Raw genomic sequence first — 18,886 nt, forward strand, 5'->3', positions numbered from 1 at the left:
GACTATTTAAATTCTTCGCAATGATGTTTTCCATGCCTTCACTTTCCTAAAACCTCGGAAGGCTTATGGAGCTAAAGGGGTCCCTCCTATTGTTGTCGGAAACTGCGCCTCCGTGCTTACACCTTGTCTAGTAAAACTCTTTCAACATCTACCTTTCCTTCTTGCTGGAAGTTTGCCTACATTCAACCTGTTCCTAAAAGGGTGACCGTTCTAATGATTCAAATTACCGTCCCATTACTTTAATTTCCTGCCTATCTAAATTTTTTTTTAATTTATCCTCAACAGGAAGATTTTTAAACATTTATCACTTTATAACCTTCTATCTGATCGCCAGTATGGGTTCCGTCAAGGCCGCTCTACTGGTGATCTTCTAGCTTTCCTTAATGAGTCTTGGTCATCCTCTTTTAGAGATTTTGGTGAAACTTTTGTTGTTGCCTTAGACATATCAAAAGCTTTTGATAGAGTCTGGCACAAAACTTTGATTTCCAGACTACCCTCCTACGGCTTCTATCCCTCTTTCTATAACTTCATCTCAAGTTTCCTTTTTGACCGTTCTATTGCTGCTGTGACAGACGGTCACTGTTCTTCTAAATCTATTAACAGTGGTGTTCCTCAGGATTCAGTCCTGTCACCTACTCTCTTCCTATTATTCATCAATGATCTTCTAAATCAAACTTCTCGTCCTATCCACTCCTACGCTGATGATACCACCCTGTACTTTTCCATGTCTTTTCGTAGACGTCCAACCAACCCTTCAGGAAGTAAACAGTTCTCGCAGGGAAGCCACAGAACGCTTGACTTATGATCTCTCTAAAATTTCTGATTGAGGTAGAGCAAACTTAGTATTGTTCAGTGCCTCAAAAACTCGATTTCTCCATCTATCAACTCGACACAACCTTCCAGACAACCTCTTCTTCAGTGACAATCAACTTTTCTACAATGAACATCCTCGGTCTGTTCTTTACTTATAATCTAAACTGGAAACTTCACATCTCATCTCTAGCTAAAACAGCTTCTATAAAGTTAGGTGTTCTGAGACGTCTCCGCCAGTTTTTCTCACCCTTCCAGCTGCTAACTCTGTACAGGGGCCTTATCCGTCCATGTATGGAGTATGCTTCACATGTCTGGTGGGGTTCCACTCATACCTCTCTTCTAGACAGGGTGGAATCAAAAGCTTTTCGTCTCATCAACTCCTCTCCTCTAACTGTCTTCATCCTCTTTCTCATCGCCGCAATGTTGCATCCCTTGCTATCTTCTACCGCTATTCTCATGCTAACTGCTCTTCTGATTTTGCTAACTGCATGCCTCTTCTCCTCCCGCGGCCTCGCTGCACAGGACTTTCTTCTTTCTTTCACCCCTATTCTGTCCATCTTACTAATTCAAGAGTTAACCAGTATTCTCAATCATTCATCCCTTTCTGTGGTAAACTCTGGAGCTCCCTGTCTCCTTCTGTATTTCCACCTTCCTGTAACTTGAATTCCTTCAAGAGGGAGGTTTCAAGACACTTATCCTTTATTTTTTGACTACCGCCTTGGACCCTATTTGGGGACCGGCATCTCAGTGGGCCCTTTTTTTTTTTATTGGATTTTCGTTGCTCTTGGTCGGTGTCCTTCCTACATAAAAAAAAAAAGTAGTAGTGGTGGTGGTAGTAGTAGTAGTAGTAGTAGTAGTAGTAGTAGTAGTTGTTGTTGTTGTTGCTGTTGTTGTTGTTGTTATTGTTGTTGTTGTTGTTGTTGTTGTTGTTGTTTCTTTTTCTCTTCTTCTTCTTCTTCTTCTTCTTCTTCTTCTTCTTCTTCTTCTTCTTCTTCTTCTTCTTATTATTATTATTATTATTATTATTATTATTATTATTACTATTATTATTATTATTATTATCATTATTATCATTATTATCATTATTATTATTATTATTATTATTATTATTATTATCATTATTATTATTATTATCATTATTATTATTATCATCGTCATCATGTCATCATCATCATCACCATTATTACCACTTTTATTACCACTACCATCATATTACTGTTATTCTCCTCATCCTCCACATATGCATCCTCCTGCTCCTCCCCCTCATCCTACAGCGGGCGCGCAGTGTGACTCGTGGGCCAGGATTTGTGTGGTAAATTTGTGGTATTTGTCCAGCAGCGAGTGTCAATGTTCTGTTTCTGTGGCCGTGTAATGCTAGCATGCCAGCGTACATATGGCGGCGTGTCTGTATGTCTTTATCTGTGTTGTCGCTTTTTTGTGCGTCTGCTTGTGTTGGCCGAGTCATATGGCTGTGAATTATTCAAGGACACCCTCTTTTTCGAGGCTATAAACGAGAGCTTACACGAGCATGCGCAACGATACCTATAAGTAAATCCTCCCTGTTGTTGGTGTTTTGGCCCCAGAGAGAGTTACGGGTCCTTGCGTGGTGTACCGGCAGCTTTCCTCTCCCTGGATATCGATCTGTCTGTCAAATTGTCATGGTGAGGTAACAGTAGCAGGTCTGTCTTCTCAAATGGTTTCGGTCATCTGATTTGGATTACACTTCACAGGTTGGGATTTTCAAGCGAATTTTCGTGATTCCAGCGTTAGGTTTTAAAAGGATTCTGAATCTTTATATGAAAACTAAGAATGAAAAGAGCAAGAAAACATGAATTCGACTAATTAAGGATTCTTTTTCCCCCTTTTCTCTTTATTTTATTTATTTATTTATTTACTTTCTTTTTCTTTTGAGTGTGTTCTTGATTAGCCTGCTTCACACCTATAAAGAGAAGAAAAATAGGTCTCTTTCCTCTTAACTGCATTCACCTGCCCCTCAGCACACTGGCTCAGCGGCGTGGTGATCAGCGTGGGTGCATGTGATCCCGGTATCTGGCGGGCGGCGCGAGGGTGAGAGGAAGCATGTGTTGGAAGCAGCGTTTCTGTGCCACCATCCTCTTCCTCTTCTGTGGCGGTGAGTGTGTCTCTGGTTTTGACATAAACGAGATAATACACACACACAGACACAAACTCACTTTATTTAATTTTCCTATATCATCGTCTTATCCTTGTTGGTGTTTAATACATAATGAAAACTACTGTAGCCAGATAAATCTCACTAATATTAGAGGGTTATTTTCTTTAGTGTTCTGATTGATGACCAGTGACACCACGCTCGTCCACTATTTACGGTAAAAATATAAGGTAGTGAACCGTTTGTCGATGCAACCTTCACATCAGTAAATCCGTCTTATATTCAACATCAGTAGTTTAAAACTTGGAATAAATTGACTTAAACCTTTTGAATGCTGACACCACGACACTTGTTACCTTGCGATTTCACTTAAGTACAAGGACTTTCTAATTAATCTCATCTCTCTTCTTTCCACCTCGCTAATGTAAAAGTTAACCTGTATCTTCACTCATTAATTTCTTCTAGTGATAAACTCTGAAACTCTCTACTTTTATCCGTTTTGCTTCCTTCCTAACTCCTTAGTACGTATAAAATAAATAAACTGCGGGCATAAAATATGTTTGAGGTATCCGACTGTACGTTTTGTTGTTAGTAGTGTCTTTTGATATCATTCTCCAAACTTACACTAAACTATTTTATTAAACGTGAAGAGAAGCTGTAGCAGTCAAAGATTTAAAGCATTTCAGCAATTTGTACAAACATCTCTTTTCCTTCTTGCACGGCTGCTGGCGGAAGTGGGAGGGCAGAAGTGTCTTTTGGAGTCATACTCTAAACTTACACAAGACTATTTTATTAAGAAGAGAAGCTATAACGGTCAGAGATTTAAAGTGTTCCAGCAATATGTACAGACACCTCTTTCTCACTGTTATGTGGCAGCTGGCGGAGGCGGGAGGAGAGAAGTGGCAGGCGAGGAGGTGAAAGTACTGGGAATGCAGCTGGATCTGGAAGCACCCTCCCGGCCAGACGTCGTGGCCACCTACAACCTCTCCCTCAAGTTTCCAGAGGTGAGTTTTCAAGAAGCGAGAGATAAGTGAGAAAGGAACAGATTATCAACTTTTCTCCCTTACTCACAGTCAAGAAATATTCACCCCACAAGCGTCTGAAATCTAAATAATGCTTTGATGTTCTACCTGACGTTGTTCTTCAGGAAAATGACTGTTTAACGTGTCAAATATTTCTAAGGTGTCAGGGACTTTGGGTGTCAGCTTATCGTAAATCTCAGCGCCCTTTCCTTCCCAGTAGATTGTCAGATGGGGGAATACACTTACATTAAGATACCAGTGAAGATGTTGTGTGAGTGTAGCGTGAATAATTCAGTCTCTTTACTTTAGGAGAAAATTATAGTGTATTTCTTAGCTCCTGAGACTATATTTTCGTCTTTATGGCTTCTCTCTCTCTCTCTCTCTCTCTCTCTCTCTCTCTCTCTCTCTCTCTCTCTCTCTCTCTCTCTCTCTCTCTCTCTCTCTCTCTCTCTCTCTACGGATTTTTTTGCTGTTACAATGACAAATCTGACATACTTTCATTCTTACCTGTTGGTGGAATGCGGCAGGGCGGAGAGGCGTCAGAGATGAGTGTGTGTTACTGGGCCAAGCCTGACACTCTGACCAGCTACGAGACCCACCTGTCCCTCGCTGCCTCAGACTACGAGAACGACATCCTCCACCTGTGTGAGTCGCATTCCCGCCACCACATCACGCTTCACGCTTTCCTTACAACACAGAATTCTTACTCACTGCGCCGTACCCCGACGACTTTCAAAAGGCTTTAGTTAAATTTACATTGGTTTTTATGGCTGTGTTTTTGTGTTTTAGTGACAGATTAACAATATTTCTACATTGATGAAAGAAAAAACTGTCTTGAGAATCCGCTAATCATCTCTGTGGCCTCTGGAAATTGTGTTGGTGAGAGCAAATACACACCCACACCCGCGATGCACACCCACACCCGCCCTGCACCGAAAAAACCGCTGGACACACACTTAGCACGACTGTATGGATGGTAGGACATATTTGAATTCAGCATCAAGACTACGTAGGTTCTCAGAATCACTTTAATGTTTTATTGCTGCCCATCCATATATGTACTTAAAGCTCTGCAATATCACTCGCATATCTGCCCATGGAAATAAATGCCAGAAGCTGTTGAATGTTGTGCTATTCGCCGTTCCAGGAATTCTGACAGCGCGGTGAGGAATGATATCGATATATAGTGCTGTGCTTTGTCTCACCATTTCTTCTCTAATTTTACTTTTCTTTGCTTAATTTTCTCAGTGATAAGAAAGGAGAAGCAGTACTGCGATTAAAATTGTTTAATTCTTAAAGAAAACCACAAGTGTCTGGCATAGGATAAGATATTTAGACACTTTAATATGTTAAGCATTTTGCAGCCTTTTACGCTGCTTAACGGAAAGTTGAATACAATTTAATTTGGTGAACTTATGATACTAATGTTGTCTATGCTCACTCCAGATCGGCGCGGCGGCCAGCTTGGGTTTTACTACAATGGCGTGAGGCAGCTGGGATTCCCTCACCTCGTCACTGCCATTGACCTGCACACGTGGAAGCATTACTGCCACGTGTTCTACCAAGGGGAGTACGCGGTGTACATAGGCGGGGAGGAGCTGGGAGGAGGCACCATTGCCACTTCCCGGGTGCCGGTGCCCCTGCGAGGCGTGATTGCTCTGGGTCAGGAGCAGGACCTGTTGGCAGGCGGATATGACCCAGACCAGAGCTACCGCGGCCGCCTCGCGCTCATGAACATCTACAGCAGACGCGTCACTGAAGCAGAAATCAAGCAGCAAGCTTCCTGCGGTATTGTTGCTTCTGGAGACATTTTTTCATTAGAAAGAGACGAGATGACGCTGACCAATGTCACCATTGAGCTTCACGAGGCTAAGGAGTTTTGTGAAGCGTCTGTCGATTACGTTATTTTTCCCGAACGCAGAAATCTGCCGGATTCCTTGCAGGCGTGTCGCAGAGTCGGCTACGACATGTACAGCCCTTCCACCCACACTCAAAACACCGCCCTCTTCAATGAGTCTCTCCTCTTTAGTTCCGAATGCTTGGCCAACAACTACCACCTGTGGGTGGGCGCCACCGACAGAGAGCAAGAGAACGTGTGGCGCAAATTCATCGACGGAACAATAGTTACAGACCCTCCCTTCGAACAGAATGAACCCAATGGTGGGGACGGAGAGGACTGCATCCTGATGTTCCTGCTGAGCGGCCTGTGGGTGGACACGTCCTGCAGCATCAAGTGGGCCGCCTGTGTGCCCTGCCAGGTGTCATACTCCAAACCCCTCCGTCTTCGTGGCCTTTGTTCCCCGAGTGAGGCCGAGACATTCTATGAAGTGCTTGGCTACAAGAGCGAGAAGCCTTACTTCCACGGCTACTACGGCAACTTAGTGTACAGGAGGGAAGGAGTAGAATGGGAGATGTACGACCTGGCGCACAGTGCGGTGGTTGCCACCACTACACTCCTTTCAGAAGACTCTTACCCTCTTGGACGCCACCGCTGGACCTTGAGACGCGGCATCTGCAAGCTTCCTCCTAACGCTGAGATCACTCTCAGCTTCTCCGTCTGTGCCAACACTGAGTTCGCTTGCTCCAATGGGGACTGCATTGCCAAGAAGTATCGCTGTGACGGCAACAACAACTGTCCAGATTTCTCGGACGAGGACGACTGTCAAATGTTGGTGCTGCCCCGCGGTTACCGCCCCACCCAGCCGCCCACCAACACACAAGGCACTCGGCCTCTCCTTCTCGGCTCAGTGGTTCGCATTCTTCGCATCACGAGGATCAGTGACGTGCGGCGGGCGATTGACGTAGAGATGAGCCTCGACCTGCAGTGGCCGGACCCGAGGATCACCTATCTCAACCTCGGCGACACACTGGAGTGGAACAAACTGACTGAAAATGAAACCAAAAACATATGGAAGCCGAGGCTGGCCTTCCCAAATGTTTATGACGGGAAGATCAACTTGATACAAGAAGAGTTTAGCGTCAGGAAGCTGAAAGGACCACTGCCACCTCAGTACAATGACGAGAAGATGGGTAAATAATCTTTGGTTCTGTCGCTCACACTCCTTTCAGAAAAAAATAAATAAATAACAGCCACAAAGGCAACAACTGTTGCACTGGAACCATAGCATAATATCACTAACTGGTGCGTCACTGATTTGTCTCACGTGAGTCTTCTCGTCACCAGATATTGCGTTTGGCGGCGACGCGGCTCTGGTGGTGCAGCAGCAACACTTCAGGTGCTGCGCGAGGCCTCCTGCTTCACCTTTACGTGGGATTCTAATGTGAAATGAAACTCAGGGAAAAAAGATTGTCTGTTAGTTTGACTCGCACTCACACTCATTTGCCAAGGTCATCCTCATCATCATCTCATCATCAACAATTTCAAGTCCATGCACTCACATCCTCCCTCCACTGCTTGTTCTTCCTTTGCATTACTTTTTGATCCATTAAGTCAGCCTTTAACTTCCAGCCACGTATCCTCCTCGTCTCCATTTTACATAGATCTTCATGTTCCAAAACAGTATGTATGTTAAAAAAATGTCACATTCTATTTCAGTGGAAGTTTTGCTTGTTCCTTTGAGGTTTTCTACTACCCCTTTGACAAGCAAAAGTGCCTTATCCTGATCAAGATGGCTTCTGCCAGCAAGGAACAGGCCATATTCGCGATGAATGAAGCAAAGATAATCTATTTGGAGGAGAGGTTTTTACCTGACTACGAAGTGAGCAAGACTTCTCTGGCCGTGACGGAAGGAGGCAACAACGAGACTCTCTTCAGTGTCCTCGAGGTGAGTATCGTGGGAACAACTCTAGTTATGTCTCCCGTGTTGTGTCATGTAAATTTTCCATTTTTCCTTAAGGCGATTTTTTCAACAGAATTTAATGTAATTCGTACTTTATAAGCCACACAATTAAACAAGAATTTCCAATCAGTATAGCAAGCTTTTATGTTACTTGAGATTTCGAAAGATAGCTTCCCTTGTTGAGGTTAAGTGACAACGTTGTGCTAAGAATTACGAGGAGTCACTCCGGGCTGCCCACAGATGACATTCGAGGTGAAGCGGCGGTGGACGGTGATCGTGGTGACAGTGTTCCTGCCCACCTCAATGCTGCTGTGCGTCGGATATGCAACTCTCTACATCAAGCTGGAGATGATGGACGTACGTTATCTTTCATGTTATCACACTCTTTGACAGTCATTCGTGTGTGTGTGTGTGTGTGTGTGTGTGTGTGTGTGTGTGTGTGCTTGTATGCATTTACTAATTACCTCACTTCTTATACATACAACTTGCGAGAAAAAAAAAAAAGAGAGAAAACGGATGACTAGGAAGAGTTGTGATGCATACCAACTTCACTTAAAGCATGCAGCACAACACTTCCTTGGCGGCAGGTCCTCGAGTCACCTGACAGTACTTCTCCCACAGGTGCGCATGGCGGTGAGCCTCACAACACTACTGGTGCTATACACACTCTTCAGCAACACCTCGGACTCGCTCCCCGTCACGGCCTACGTCAAGATGATCGACATGTGGTTCTTCTCCATCATTTCTCTCCTCTTCTTCATCACAATGATTCACGTGCTGACAGAGTACATCTCAGAGAGACAACAGATCGTGAAGGTACATCCCGCGATGAAGAGTGCTGCTCGACACTCCAGACTGACGGCCGAGCGGATAATGATTGCCGTGAGGATGTGGGTGGTGCCCCTCATGGTGGTGGTTCTCAATATCGTGTACTGGGTGCTCCTCCTCCAGCAGGGTTCTCTCTAATCCCTGTATGTCCGTGTTCAGTGTTAATAGAGTGTGTTCCAGAGTCTCCTGGTTCTGATGACGTATTTGTGGTGCCGAAGTGGAATGTTCAGAAATTTAGTGTGCGTTTGAAGAGACGACGTTGAAGATAGTTACTGTGCGTTAGAGACAGCGGGATAATGCTTACTGCCTGGCTTTGCGGTGAATCATTAGATAAATGTTCCAGTGATGATAAATACTGACGCTACCTCCACTTCCCGATTAATACCACGCCACATGTTTTGAAACGCTTTGGGCTTTCGTGTTTTGGAAGGCCAAGAAGATGATTAATCGTGGTGGATATCTTTTTGTTTTTATTAAAGATTTAGAATGCCCGTTGAACTTTCACTACAATAATTAAAAACGACTTTGAAAACGGAATAAACTTTGAATGAAGCCTAATAAATGTACATGGTCGAGATAAATACAGAAATATTTGAGAATGAGACCTCAGGACACTCTCCATTCTCGTTTTTGTCTGCAGTGCGATACCTGACCCGCGCCAAGAAGAAACGTAATTGGCTTTGACATGTGTAATATGATAGATGTAATTGGATTCAGGCAAGTAATTAAGGGCCATGTGTCTTACTCAACCCTCGGCCTGTCTTCTTGGCATCATGTACTAAATAAGTTACATTCGTACGTCGTTAGTGTTTCGTCGGGCCCCCTACCCTTTTCCCCTCCCCAACACACATTGGCTTTAATATGTGTAATATGACTAGATGTAAATGCATACAGGTAGGCAATTAAGGGCCATGTGTCTCAGTCAACCCTTGGCCTGTATTCTTGACACGTACATCATGTACTAAATAAGTTATATTCGTACGTCGTTGGTGTTTCGTCGGGGCCCCTACCCCGTTTCCCCACCCCCAAACACACACACACACACACACACACACACACACACACACACACACACACACACACACACACACACATACACACAAACACATACACACATCGCCTTGTCAGTGCCATGACTCATGAAAACTGTGACCCATTTTTGTCTGTTTTATATATTCTTAGCGAAAAAGGAAGAAAAGAAAAAATGACGCACCTTTCAACATAATCAGTATAATCACAATGATTTTATTCAAGTTCAAGAAACTATTAAATCACTCCTGTCTTACCGGTAAGTTAAATGACGACTGAGGAAGACCTACAAGTCTCCTTGACAGTAACACCGGAACTGCCTGCCAGCTGTGCCTCGCTGCTTTGACGGTCACCGAGGCGGCCGAGGCGCGCCACCAGTCTGGAGCTGGCGGCCTGGCGAAGAAGGGGCCTCTTCCCTTTGCTTTCCCTGGGATCTCCTCACACCGGGTCTCGTCACGCGCCAAGACAGGAGGTGCTCTCTGTGTAACATGGTAACTATGTTTCCTATTCTTAAACGTTTCAGCATCTTAATCTTACCATGACTACTTCTAACAGGCTGTACTGGAGGTTATTACGGTTTTCAAGGATGATTTTATGATTCCAGTAATAGTTTAACAATAGTTCCACATCATTACTTAAATGAAACACCTATGAGAGCCCGAATAATCATCCTTGTAACCTTTCAAAATATTCCTTATGAGAACCTTCACCATTTCAGAATACGAGCCTGTTCCAGGAACCGCCTTGTGTAGGTCAGCTTACCTTTTTTGGCCTCCTTATTTTCTTACATTCCTTTGCTGTGTTTGTGATGCCGATGAGACAATACACTTATAAATCTCTTTGTTTTTTTTGTCAGTATTTGGTCGAGGTGAGGTAAGTATTAGGAAGTTTTATTTATTATATTTACAGTTTGCATATTGAACGAATGTCATCATAATAGTGCTACACTTACGTTTGCTACTACGTGACTGAGATTCTGTATTGTTATATAAATTCTGGACACACTCACCCACCCACCCACACACACACACACACAAACACACAAACACACAAGTGACAAAGAGCAAGTTAGCGGAATGATAATGTAACATACAGTCCAGGCAGGTGACACACGTAGCCACATCACGCACGTCACGACACCTGTTAGCCTCCGCGGGAACCACAGGTGGCCGGCGTAGCTGTGTCAGGCTCAAGAAGGGAATGCTAAGTAGTGCTTCCTCTGCGGTGGTAAAAAAAAAATGAGGTCTTCTTAACGGTTGCTGCTTCACTGTGGTCTTTGCGTCTTTGCGTCTTCCTCGGGTTCGTGGGAGGGTGTGGGTGTATGTGTGTTTGTGTGGAGTGTGTGTTTGGGCATGGCTGTTTGCGTTCTTCCCGCCATCTCATCCATCATCTTGACAGACTATGCGTGTTATCGTGTCGACTTGTGTTCTTGTTCCTTACGTTATGAGTTATTGGTTGTGTCATGAGAGAGAGAGAGAGAGAGAGAGAGAGAGAGAGAGAGAGAGAGAGAGAGAGAGAGAGAGAGAGAGAGAGAGAGAGAGAGAATCGTTATAACACTACACAACCCTTCTGCAACTCATCCCTCTACGACTTTCTTTCACTTCCTTTTTTTTTTTCAACAGCTTTCCTACAGTCATACCATCTCCACACAAACATATGATTGTCTTCGCTTCACCTTTCCCGCCTCGCCAAAGTTGCGCGTCACACTTTCGTATCATCGCCACAAGGAACTCGCTGGTCACCGCGCATCAACACCTCCACAGATAGTTATACCATATCATCCTCTTTCTGGCGCAGTTTGCCGTGACAATAGCCCATCCGAGGTATTAAAGCCTCGCGCCCTTCCAGTGAGCACCAACCAAGCGTGACATCCGCCACCGCATGAACGCCATCGAAGCAAAATGAGAACGTTTTCCACGAGTTACGTAATGACGAGCGTTGAGAGGAAGCACAAAGAGAGAAGGGAGACTAGACGTAATATCCACATCAATGAGTTCATTTAAATAAATCTAAGTTCTGCGTTAACTTCTTTAGTTATTTTTTTCTGTCATCCCAGAGGCCGCGATCATCTTGTCTGCGTGTCAGGCTGCACCCACGTAACACCTCTAGCCAGTATGAAATGAAACTATTCGTCTCTTCGTCTCCTCACGACGTCTGCGGTCTGTTCACAGTCTGCCGCAGTGTTGCCTCTGTTACCGTCTTCTCCCGCTATTTTTATGGTTGTTACTCTTGTGAACTCGCAAAGTAGATGCCGCTTCCTTTTCTCCGGCACCGTTGCTTGAGACTGTACTTACCTTATTTTGATATATATATATATATATATATATATATATATATATATATATATATATATATATATATATATATATATATATATATATATATATATATATATATATATATATAATGTATGTATCGCATACATACAATGAAAGGAAGAAGGAATCGTTGAAGCGGAGTATTTGATGGAGTTGAGGGAGTCAGTGCCCACTACTTTCACCTTTCCCTTAAAAGCTGTTGTACTAACTTTCACGGACTCAGAGCGCAAATATTGATTGTGAAGCCACAAGTCATTCTGCTTGGCTGGAGGCCTTCGAAGGAAACATTTGTTACTCGCACTGAGGAGTCTTGGTTACAGAAGTGACAGTGTAAGGAATGCTTTGATCGCAAGGGAGCGCTGGTGTGTTCCCGCTGGACAAGGAACGCCCTGTCATCGTGTTAACTTGTAACGGTGACCACATTGTGAGGCTTTCAATTTACAAAATGGTTCGTCCTGAAAATTCCATTTTTCTACTACGCTAATATAAAAGGCAAATAGAAATGTTAATTTACGAGAATGTGTATGTTCCTTTACCTGGAATTAGCCTGGAGTGTTCCTCACCCACACTTCCAGGTTGCACAAGAACACTGTGCACCCTGAGGACACCCGCGCTTCTCGTGCCTTACAAGGAGGATCGTTTGAATAACCAGCCAGGCAACTGATTATTTCCCTAAATTGATTCGCTTGCAGTTCCCAGCCATTTTTCCTATTAGTGCCGAGAAAAACAAGGGGGAAACTGTTAAGGTGTTTTATGAGTTTCGTCATGAACGCGATATATTCCTTTAGATTTTTTTACTTTCCTTTCTTCATTTACGTACACTCAATTTTCTCTCTCTTTTTCTCTTATTGAAATATCAGATGTTTTGCTTATACAGTAAAAATCTCCTCTACAGACGACTCATCTAATGTATCTGCAGCACAGCCACTATTGTTTTGTGCCTTCAAGAGAACAGTCGTCCACAAAGGTTACGTGTTTCCTGCACAGGCGGTGCTGGACATGTGTAACAACACAGTTTGGACCGTGGGTCACTTTCTCGCTACTGCGGGAACGAGTAACGGGTCTGTGCTATTATTTATGAGCAAGGGACTACTGACCGACCCATTGCTGCGCCGGCCATGCCTCCCCTCTTACTGATTACAAGACGAACCTTCACGACATTTTCCTTCATACGTAATGGTTGATTGATTGATTGACTGATTGACTGACATAATTTGGCGCCGCAACGAGATAATAGCGCCACCCATATGTAATGAAGGATTATTGATATGAGAGAAAGGGAGACGGTTAGCATAAGTAGATACACGGGATGAAAAGAGATGGCAGAAATGAGTAATGATGTACAGTTGGCTCAGTAATGTTTATCCTCTCCCTCTAAGGATGACTACTCTGCGTTTTGTATGTCTCTTCTAAGCTCTGAAGCGTCTCATTCCTCTCAGTTGGTTAATACATTTGGCGAACACTGCGAAATGAATAAATGAGCAAGTAAATCTGCAGAATAACACAAAATACGATACTATAGGAAGATCACGAACTGTAACAGATGTCTGATTGCCTACTTAATCTTAACGAGCACACACACACACACACACACACACACATTAACGGGACATCGCAAACGGGACGCCGCAAAACAAGGCCAGGCAGCAGCGAGGAGGGACGGCACCTGGTTGGTCACTCATTAGTTGGCCAGGTGGCGGCGGAGGCGAGCTAGGAGTCAGTGGTGGGTCTCCTTATGCTATTACAGTCAGTGCTCAGAGGAGTTCTCGTGAGTCTGGCAGCAAGATTCCCTGGAGTACTTTATCCTGTGTTCTCAAAGCTTGTGTTGGTGTGATGTCTGACTACGTACGTACCAAAAGTAATGTTAATCCCCATACATTCCGAATACTTATATCATTTAGGTGACCGTTGGTGATTCGTAAAGCTTATTTGCAGGACAAGGTGTTGAATATCAGGTGACAGTAATACTGGTAACGTCTAATTCCTGGAAGACTGAAAGGTGTAATAAGAACATCAGAACATAAGAAAAGTAAGGGAAGTTGCAAGAAGCCAGTAGGCCTACACGAGGCAGACCCCCTGTATAAAGCATATCTACTTAAATCCATCTATCATCCCTCTACATAAATTCATCTAGACTTCTTCTAAAAGCTCCTTATTGATTTGACACTGATATCCTAACTGATAAGTGTTTTCCTGTCACTTATCACTCTATTTGGGAATTTTTTTTTTTCCTTAACACACACATACTCTCTCTCTCTCTCTCTCTCTCTCTCTCTCTCTCTCTCTCTCTCTCTCTCTCTCTCTCTCTCTCTCTCTCTCTCTCTCTCTCTCTCTCTCTCTCTCTCTCTCTCATGATTAACTTCATCAAGCCCACTTACTTCCCGATTACTAACACAGTGAGCCTTGGTTCCTCTGCAGGCCGCGGAGAACATGGATCATGCACGTCTGGCCGAGGCTGTGGCGGCCGCGAGCACTGACAACACCACATCCACGGCAGAACTCCTGAAGTATCTCCTCCCCCGTGTTCTGTCCCTCACCTCTGCCCTGCTCGGGGAATCGTCAGGTGAGGGGGAAATGTCTGTGTGGTGTATTAAGTTGACGGAGCTCGTTTCGATATGTGCGTGTGTGTGTGTGTGTGTGTGTGTGTGTGTGTGTGTGTGTGGATATGTGAAGGGTAACTGTTGTGTTCTCTTTGTTGTTGTTGTTGTTGTTGTTTGTGGTGGTGGTGGTGGTGGTGGTGGTGGTTTTTGATCTTCTTCTTCTTCTTCTTCTTCTTCTTCTTTGTTTCATTTGTTGTCGTTGTTGTTGTTGCTGTTGTTGTTGTTGTTGTTCTTCTTCTTTTATAAGGCATCCTTCGAAAAAATCTGATTCTGTCTTTGATAATAAGAATAAGCTGACATTTTCAAGTCTCTTCGCATGTTCCAGTTTTAATTCATTAAGTTAAGCACATAACCCGTTTCAAATACTCGTAATAAGTGGATTAATTTGTCACAGAAAACACGACTGAGCTCACCAAGGAAATCCTGGATGCGGCTTCCAAAGTGTTCACTCTGGACGCCGACTCCTCCCTTTTCTTGAATCCCGTTGTGGTTGACTTCTCGAGTGCTCTGTGGCCGCTGTACCTCATCACCATCCCTCTCGTTATCGGCGGCGTCATCTGGTACTTCGTCACCACCTTTGTGCTCGGAAAGAACGTTCTGGGTCGCAGCTGGAGGTGAGTCACTGTGGATCATGATGACGAGACTCAATGAACACAAGTAGATCTACATGGTACAGAGCGGAGCTTATCCACACTAGGCAGCCCTCCCGAATACATGACTTAATACATTACGTGTGACTCTTAATGATGACTTACCCTTGTTTTCCTGTTCTGTGTGTGAAAGCCTGTGTTACCTCCGCAGTTCTTCCGGTGAGCATGAAGAAGGTGGAATGGAGGAACTCACGGGAAGAGTGATGCAGGCGGTTGAGGCAAACGGCTACTCGTAATCCGACTTCTGCACTCTGACGTCAATTCTTCAAACTTTGCAAAACCGTGAAGGACAACTGGACACACGTAAAGACATGGCCAGCAGTCAGTTAACCTGTTGGCTGCTCTCACTCCCTTCTGTGTTTATTTTTTTCCTTATCTACTGGCATTCTGTTAGTTATGATTTGTAAGGAAACTGTCATTACCAGATTAGATGTAAGCAAAACACGCAAAAGACAGTAGGAGTGAGTGCAGCAAATGACTCCAAACCACGACTTTATTTGGGTATGCTTTGAGAGGTTGTAGCCACTGGTAGATCATGTTGTTTGTGTTAAGACATTAGGGAGCTTTAAGAGAAGATTAGACGGGTTTATGAATGGGGATGCTTGGTGGAAATAGGTAGGTATATTTCATACAGGGACTGATACGTGTAAGCCTGGTCGCTTCTTGCAGCTTCCCTTATTTCTTATGTTCTTATGTTCTTTAACTGGTGTTTCTCTTCTCACTCCAAAACCCTTATTCTGAAACGCTTTGCTCTCTCACCACGACTGTTTTTAAGGGCCACAAAGATCTTTAAACGGATTCTTAAGAGTGTTTCTCCTGTTAATAATGTAGAAATATTTGATCATTCATCACTAGAACTGTCATAAACACCCTTAAAAATCCGCGTAACTTCAAGTAGAGCCTTTTAAAAATAACGGAGATGCGGCGCAGAAGTATTTCACATTACGGTCCAAAGCACACGGTAATTATTATGTGTAGGTAACGTGCTTTTGTGCTGCTGATGATGTTATTCTATGGCAAATGACTTCGGGAACCTGCAGTATGTAGTTGACTATGACGAGACTGTTAAAAAAAAGGTAAAAAAGACTCTTCCTGTTGGATTACTTATCACGGTGTCGGGGGGAGATTGTAAGAGTATGAAGCACTATGATCGAGGTTACACGCAAAAGACTCTTCCTACTAGACTACTTATTAGGGTGTTGGGTCTGCCTCCGGTGGGTTCGTGGCGCAGATAAACAGAGCACACGTTGACTTGTTTTAAGAGTACGCGGGGTTAATAGAAGGATGATTTTATTGACCTTGATGATACGCAACGGCATTGTCTTGGGCAGCAATTGTCTTGAGTCACGTGTCGAGGTCCACAAGCAATAATAATAATAATAGTTCATGTTTCTAATGTTGTACTTATTCACCTCAAAGCTCCTTTACATAAGAGTCAACAAATGGTGGAGTGTTTTGATTGATAGCTAGATAGATGTATAGATGTATAGATAGATAGAGAAATAGATAGACAGACAGACAAAAAAAGAAAAGAATGAAAGAAAGGAAGATAGACGGAAAGACAGATGGATAGATAGATAGAAAGGTACGTCTATATATATACAAGCAGATAAGCAGGAAAATAGATAGCGCACATACGGTGAGCTTGATAATACGACGGCTTATGTACTCGTATGTGTGAAGAAGACTGATTCATCTTCAATGTTCACACACCCATCCTGCACAAACCCTGAAATACACAGCACGTCATGCACACACACACACACACACACACACACACACACACACACACACACACACAACGCGCGCTCCTAAAGACAGATACCCACGGACATGTTAAAGTCTTCCATCAAAGAGAAACAGCTGAATCTCTTGACTTCCTCCATCTGATAATTCACATGATCAGCAAATATTTCATTCAAAGAACCAACTTTCTGTTTCGTGTACATTTGTTTCGTTATCTCTCTCTCTCTCTCTCTCTCTCTCTCTCTCTCTCTCTCTCTCTCTCTCTCTCTCTCTCTCTCTCTCTCTCTCTCTCTCTCTCTCTCTCAAAAAAAAAAAAAAAAAAAAAACCGGACCAAAAACAAGTCGTAGAAATATCAATGCATGTCAGCTCTATGGAAACGGCCTTTTTCACGTGTAATACATATATAAGTCCCTGCCGCCTGTAGCAGCGTTGAGGAAGTTGAGCAGTGGGTTCGCCCCGCGGCGGTGTCATCGCCTGCCGGGAAATAATCAACTTCCTCCAAGAAACAAGCCATCGTGGACCGCTAGGTGAGCGGTCGGTCACCTCGCCAGGTTTGGGATCTGTTACACAAACAAAAACGGTGAAACTTATCCCTGAGTATGAACACTAGAAGAAAGAGCAGGTTTAGAGTATTCAAGTTAAATGTAAAGCAAAGTTCCCTGTCAAGCTCGTAAAGTAGGACGCGTACAGCGCGCTGCCTGTGTGTGAAGAGGCTTATCGAAGGGGGTGAGGAAAGCATCTTAGTCAGTGCCTTAAGGGCTTAATCGGCACTTAATAGTCAGATGCAATGAACGATTTTTGCCCACATACACACACACACACACACACACACACACACACACACACACACACACACACACACACACACAAGTAATAAACTTGCCTTTACCTTCCTTTTTTTCTTTATTTCCAAAGTTTTAGCATCCGTATAATTTCTGGTGTCGAGGTATTTAGCATGCAAACAAGACAATATCCTGTTTGATCAAAGCATACAAAACAGCACTTTCACAACCATGGCCCCCGCAATAGTAGACATCGTAAAGTAGCAAATACATATACAATATCGCAGCAGCAACAGCAGCAGCGTTACTACATACATCCCCTAAGTAATCTGCGTAGTATTAATGCATCACACTGGAACGGGAGGCAATCAGTGCACACAAAACAAACAAGAGAAACATTACATCATACCAAGGAAAACATTACATTGGTATCCTAAACAATAATTATGAAGTCACATTAACTATGGCAACTGACTTCACTACAGCACCTGCAGGAGTAGTGAAGGCTGCAGGAGTGAAGGCAAGTTGTGGTGCGCGAGGATGGGACGCGGTGATGTGACGAGTGACGAAGCCGGCAGTTTGAGGAGATTGTGAGGAGAGAGTGCAGGAAAGATTAGGGCATGATGAGTGGCTGCTGTGTCCAAACCCTTATTGGGGTGGTGCGAAGGGAGGCGTGGGATGACGGGGCGAGGAAGAGGAGGATGAGAGGAACCCGAGGGGAGCACCAACAGCACCTTTTAGTTCCTCCTTTCTTTGCTTTCCAGTACGACACTCACGTCAGCTTTGTGGTCGTGGTGGTGGTGTACCTTATAAGGGTGTGTGTGTGTGTGGGAGGGGAGGAGGAAGAGGAAGGAAGGAGAGGAGAAGGAGAAAGGAAGGAGAGGAGGAGGAGGAAGGAAGGAGAGGAGGAGGTGAATCAGCCACCCGAAGCTGCACGTGACCTATTCATCTAGAAACTCGCCTTTCATAACCTTTCATTGCGATCAGAGAATTAATTCATATGACTTGCACGCTTCTGTCCATACTGCGCCAGGTGAGATGAAAGATATTGTACAGGTGCGCTCTGGCTACCTGTTGCGTTTCAGTGACTCAGGCGTGGGTTGTGTAGGGATCATGACTGCTGCTGAGGCCCACAGTGGGTAGTAACGCCCTCTTGCTGGCAGGAT

At 44.0% G+C, this 18,886-nt stretch overlaps 3 protein-coding genes across 3 annotated transcripts; all 3 read left to right on the plus strand.

The window, feature by feature from the left end:
* Positions 1 to 2,794: 2,794 nt before the first annotated feature.
* Positions 2,795 to 7,379, plus strand: LOC135107019 (uncharacterized). Its single transcript, XM_064016583.1, has 5 exons — positions 2,795 to 2,944; positions 3,821 to 3,948; positions 4,494 to 4,611; positions 5,413 to 6,996; positions 7,151 to 7,379. Exons 1-5 carry the CDS (start codon positions 2,893 to 2,895, stop codon positions 7,249 to 7,251), a joined length of 1,983 nt encoding a protein of 660 aa, XP_063872653.1. The 5' UTR covers positions 2,795 to 2,892; the 3' UTR covers positions 7,252 to 7,379.
* Positions 7,380 to 7,590: 211 nt separating this feature from the next.
* On the plus strand, positions 7,591 to 9,589 carry LOC135107020 (uncharacterized). Its single transcript, XM_064016584.1, has 3 exons — positions 7,591 to 7,751; positions 8,007 to 8,123; positions 8,388 to 9,589. Exons 1-3 carry the CDS (start codon positions 7,596 to 7,598, stop codon positions 8,730 to 8,732), a joined length of 618 nt encoding a protein of 205 aa, XP_063872654.1. The 5' UTR covers positions 7,591 to 7,595; the 3' UTR covers positions 8,733 to 9,589.
* Positions 9,590 to 13,623: 4,034 nt separating this feature from the next.
* Positions 13,624 to 16,584, plus strand: LOC135107021 (uncharacterized). Its single transcript, XM_064016585.1, has 4 exons — positions 13,624 to 13,786; positions 14,360 to 14,504; positions 14,936 to 15,155; positions 15,343 to 16,584. Exons 1-4 carry the CDS (start codon positions 13,775 to 13,777, stop codon positions 15,425 to 15,427), a joined length of 462 nt encoding a protein of 153 aa, XP_063872655.1. The 5' UTR covers positions 13,624 to 13,774; the 3' UTR covers positions 15,428 to 16,584.
* Positions 16,585 to 18,886: the final 2,302 nt, after the last annotated feature.

Source organism: Scylla paramamosain, chromosome 14, assembly GCF_035594125.1.
Source record: "Scylla paramamosain isolate STU-SP2022 chromosome 14, ASM3559412v1, whole genome shotgun sequence".
Classification (NCBI taxonomy): domain Eukaryota; kingdom Metazoa; phylum Arthropoda; class Malacostraca; order Decapoda; family Portunidae; genus Scylla; species Scylla paramamosain.